Source organism: Entamoeba nuttalli, assembly GCF_000257125.1.
Source record: "Entamoeba nuttalli P19 unplaced genomic scaffold asmbl_4363, whole genome shotgun sequence".
NCBI classification, from domain to species: domain Eukaryota; phylum Evosea; order Mastigamoebida; family Endamoebidae; genus Entamoeba; species Entamoeba nuttalli.
Window position 1 is genome coordinate 1 of NW_008576738.1, and position 4398 is coordinate 4398.

Consider the following 4398-nt stretch of genomic DNA (forward strand, 5'->3'; position numbering starts at 1 on the left):
TCTGTTGCAAATAAACATTTTATTAATCCTTCTTGGAATAATATTTCAACTGTTTCTTTCATTATAGGTAATAATCCTGAATGATGCATTCCTACTCCTTTTAATAATAATGGAAGAAGTTCTGTTATTTGTTCTAATTTCCTATCTTCTGCATTTAAACATTGAATAGCATTATTAAAGATTTTTGCAATTATAGTTTTTTCATCATCTGAAGTTAAGTCCATTCTATTACATGTTTTTGCCATTACTTCAAGTTCTTTTCTATTAAATGAAAAGACTATAACTGGTGCAAGATTATTTTTCATAACCATTGTTATAATTTTAATAACATCAGGTTTATTATTCATTTGTTTTGATGTTGTTTTAATTCCAACTGCATCAAGTCCAAGTGAAGTTAATGCTTTATTAAATCCTTCTTCTCTAAATTTACATTCTTTATCAACAACTAAATAAATTCCATTTCCTCCTGCTGGGAAAAGATAATGACATAATGGAGTTGGTCTATAGTCTGTATAAACAACATGACATGCTTGTTTATGAATATTGGCTATCCAACTTGCAAATTCAAATGCATTTGGTATTGTTGCAGATAAAAATACATAATGTACAGTATCTGGTAATAAAATAATTGATTCTTCCCAAACAACTCCTCGTTCTTTATCTCTCATATAATGAACTTCATCAAATATAACCCATGCTACTTCTCTCATAACATCATTCCCTCTATATAACATATTTCTAAGAATTTCTGTTGTCATAACAAGACATGATGCCTCTTCATTAATAGTAATATCTCCAGTTATTAATCCAACATCTGTGAATTGTTCTTGAAGATCTCTATATTTTTGATTAGACAATGCTTTAATAGGTGATGTATAAATTACTCTTTGATTATTTTTTAATGCACTAGCAATTGCATATTCTGCAACTGCAGTCTTTCCTGCTGAAGTATGTGCACTAACTAAAACACTTTCATTTTGACCAATACATGATACTGAAAGTCTTTGAAAATCATCTAATGTAAATGGATATGTTTTAGCTGGTTCTGTTGGATATTGTGGATTTAAAGTTTGTTCTGTTGCTACTTGTCCATCTGGAACTGCAACTTCATGAGTACATCCTTGGTATTGTGCTTCAAGAATAGGTGTAGACTCTGGTCTTGGTAATAAATCTTTGTATTTATCTTCAATAATTTTTCTTCGTTTCATTAGATATTCATTAATTTCTTCTTCTTCTTTAGCTTCATCTTTGTTTTGAGTTTCTGGTTGAAGAAAGTCAAACATATCATCGACATTAGAAGTCATGTTTTTACAAATTAAACCAAGTAGTTGATAGTTTATTGAATAAATAGGGTTTAATTTCTTTTGTATTATCTTTTTGTTTTGACACTTTCTTTAAATTATGTTATTGAAAAAAACATAAATTAAAATAACTTGTATCTTTCCTTACTTAACAAAGTAAAAATTATACAAAACCAATTGAATAAAATACAAAACAGATATGATTCTATGATTAGTTTAAAAAGGAAAGAATTTTCAAATTATTTCCACTGGATTAAATTCATCACTATCAAATGTATTTGTTGTTAGTTTTGGTGGAAAATGAGAATATGATAATTGATGACTTCTAATAGGTGGTGGCTCTTCTTCTTCAATATCAATATTATTTAATTTATTTTTAATATTAATTAGTCCTGGGTTTTCTGACCTATTTGGAGAGTCAGTAAATACTTGTGGTATTTCAGAATCACCAACTGATTGAGCTTGTTTCTTTTGATTATATTGAAGTGTTGTTTCACTAACAGATAATCGTTTTGAATTGATTACAAGATTTTTTGAGACTGAGACTGGTCCATTTTCCAATCCACTTTTATTCATCCTTTAGATTTTTAGATTTTTTTTTTTGATTATTTTCAAAATAAAGATCTTTTTCTTGTTATTCAGGATTAGTTTTTGCTTTAAAAACTAGTTTTTTCTTTCTACTATCATTTTATTCTTTAATGAATATTAAGTAAAGGTATTTTGGTATAAACCCAACAATTTAAACTATCATTTTAATGTTAAATAATTCTATAATTGATAATTGAAAAAGAGATATGAAGAAAAGAAAGAGTGATAATTATAATAAACTTAATGATATTTCAAATTATAATATAGAACAATAAAACTTTAAAATATTTATTTCTTTGATATGGTTGAAGAGAAGCTTCAATTCGATGATCAAATGTTTTTAATTTTCATAACAGGGTTTATTGGACTAATTATATTGATTTGGGTATTATATTATTTGCGTAAACAAAGAACTATTCCTACAACTTTTCCATGTCAATGCTCTAAATGTCAAGAGAAAAGAAAAAGAATGATAATAAAAAATCACAGAATTACCTCATCAACAATCTTTCAAGTTTGTTATTCAATACATTAAGACATAGGATTATAATAACTCACAATATTATAGTTTATCATTATTGGTATTTTATCATATGTTTTTATTCATAATATAATTAAAATTAATTCATCAAATATTATTGCACCACAACCAACTTTTGATCCTTATGTCATTTTAGGTATTTCATCTACATCAACTGATAAAGAAATTAGAAGTGCTTATCGTAAATTATCATTAAAATATCATCCAGACAAAAATAAAGAAGAAGGTGCTGAAGAAATGTTTATTCAAGTAACAAAAGCATATGAAACATTAACTGATCCATCTAAACTAAAAGCATGGAAAGAGACAGGAAGAGAAGCAGATGATAAAATAGAAACAAAAGGAATAGGACTTCCAATCTTTCTTACTTTAGAGAAGAATAGAAAACTTATATTAGGGTTTTATATAGTTATCATAGTAATTGTTTTTCCTGTAAGTGTATGGTTAATGGTTAAAAAATGCAATAAGAAAGATAATAATAATTTAACAATTGAAACTAATGCTATATTTATGCAATTAATCAATTCTAATTTGAATTTCCCTTCAATGATTGAAGTTGTATCATTGGCAAATGAAGTAAGAGAAGTTGTTGTTATTCGTCCAAATGATAAAAACTTTTTACCAGTTATTCAAAAGAAAATAAAAGAAGAATTTATAAAGAAACCAACTTATAATGTTCCTGAAGCTGTTAAAGCACAAATATTAATTGGAGCACATTTGTCTAGATTACATGAAGAGCTTCCAAGTTATCTTAGAGATGACTTAGATTCTATACTTGAAGTTATTCCAACTGTACTTCATGGAATGGTATCTGTAATGATGGGAAAGAAAAATCTAAATGGAATTTGGCAATGTATTAGATTAAATGCTATGATTACTCAAGCATGTGGAGAGAATGATGATTTCTTACAGTTACCAGACTTTAATGAAAGTGGAAAAGTCTTTGGAAAGAATATGACATTTGAACGTATCACAAAGATGACTCCAGAAGAGCGAATGAATTTAATTAATGAAAAGATTGATTGTATTGAGGTAGAAAAACAACATAAGGTTATTGAACCAAAAAAACAACGAAGTGAAGTTAAGAAAAGAAATATAGAAAGTATGAAAGAAAAAGTTAAAAGAGCATTAGATGAAAAAGCCATTAAAGAAGGAAAAAAACCAAAATTTAATACTAAAGATACTGACGAACATAAAACAAAAGAGATAAAAGAAAGTACTGAGAAACATGAAAATAGTATTGAAGAAAATATTAAGCCTAATGATAATCAATTAGTTAATGAAAGAAGAAAACAAATTATTAACTTCTTTAATTATTATCCTACTAATATCACATTTATTGTTAGAGCAATGAGCATTACTGGAACAAGAAAAGTAATTGCAGGAGTGCCTATTCTTGTTACTATTAATGGATATCGTTATCCTAGAAACGAAAATGGTGAAATTGTCCCACAATGGAAGAGTAAATTAGATGATATTCTTAATAGAGAAAAAGAAGAATTACCAGATGAACCAGATGATGCTGAAGAACTTCTTAAAAGTACTAAAGAAGATTTTGATAAAGAAGAAGATGAAATTGATCCAGAAATTCCAGACGTGGAAATTGTTCATGAACCACCAAAAGATGTTTATGTTCATAATCCATATTGTCCTAATACCAGATTAGAGCGTTGGTGGTTTATTATTACTGATGTAAGAAATCAATTTGTTCTTAATGCTACACATGGGTATATTCCTATTTCTGAATTGCCATTTATCACAAAAATTTATCTTCCTTCTCCTAAAGAAGAAGGGTCATATGTTGTATTATTACATATTATTTGTGACTCATATCTTCATTGCGAATGGGCATATCCAATTAAGTTCACTGTAATTCCTCGTCCTGTTAGAAAGAACAATAACTCACAACAAACAAATCAAAATGAAGAAGAAGAAATGAGTGAAGAAGAAGGTGAAGAAGAAGAAGAA

At 27.4% G+C, this 4398-nt stretch overlaps 3 protein-coding genes across 3 annotated transcripts; 1 reads left to right on the plus strand and 2 right to left on the minus strand.

Annotated features, from left to right (window-relative positions):
• Nucleotides 1-16: 16 nt before the first annotated feature.
• Nucleotides 17-1304, minus strand: ENU1_101650 (DEAD/DEAH box helicase, putative; the record flags this gene model as incomplete). The annotated part of the gene is made up of 1 exon (XM_008859330.1): nucleotides 17-1304. A coding segment is annotated over one exon (1288 nt), but the record flags the coding sequence as incomplete, so codon positions are not given.
• Nucleotides 1305-1535: 231 nt separating this feature from the next.
• Nucleotides 1536-1877, minus strand: ENU1_101660 (hypothetical protein; the record flags this gene model as incomplete). Its single annotated transcript, XM_008859331.1, has 1 exon — nucleotides 1536-1877. One exon carries the CDS (start codon nucleotides 1875-1877, stop codon nucleotides 1536-1538), a length of 342 nt encoding a protein of 113 aa, XP_008857553.1.
• Nucleotides 1878-2667: 790 nt separating this feature from the next.
• Nucleotides 2668-4369, plus strand: ENU1_101670 (DnaJ domain containing protein; the record flags this gene model as incomplete). Its single annotated transcript, XM_008859332.1, has 2 exons — nucleotides 2668-4230; nucleotides 4358-4369. 2 exons carry the CDS (start codon nucleotides 2668-2670, stop codon nucleotides 4367-4369), a joined length of 1575 nt encoding a protein of 524 aa, XP_008857554.1.
• Between the last annotated feature and the right edge of the window lie 29 nt (nucleotides 4370-4398).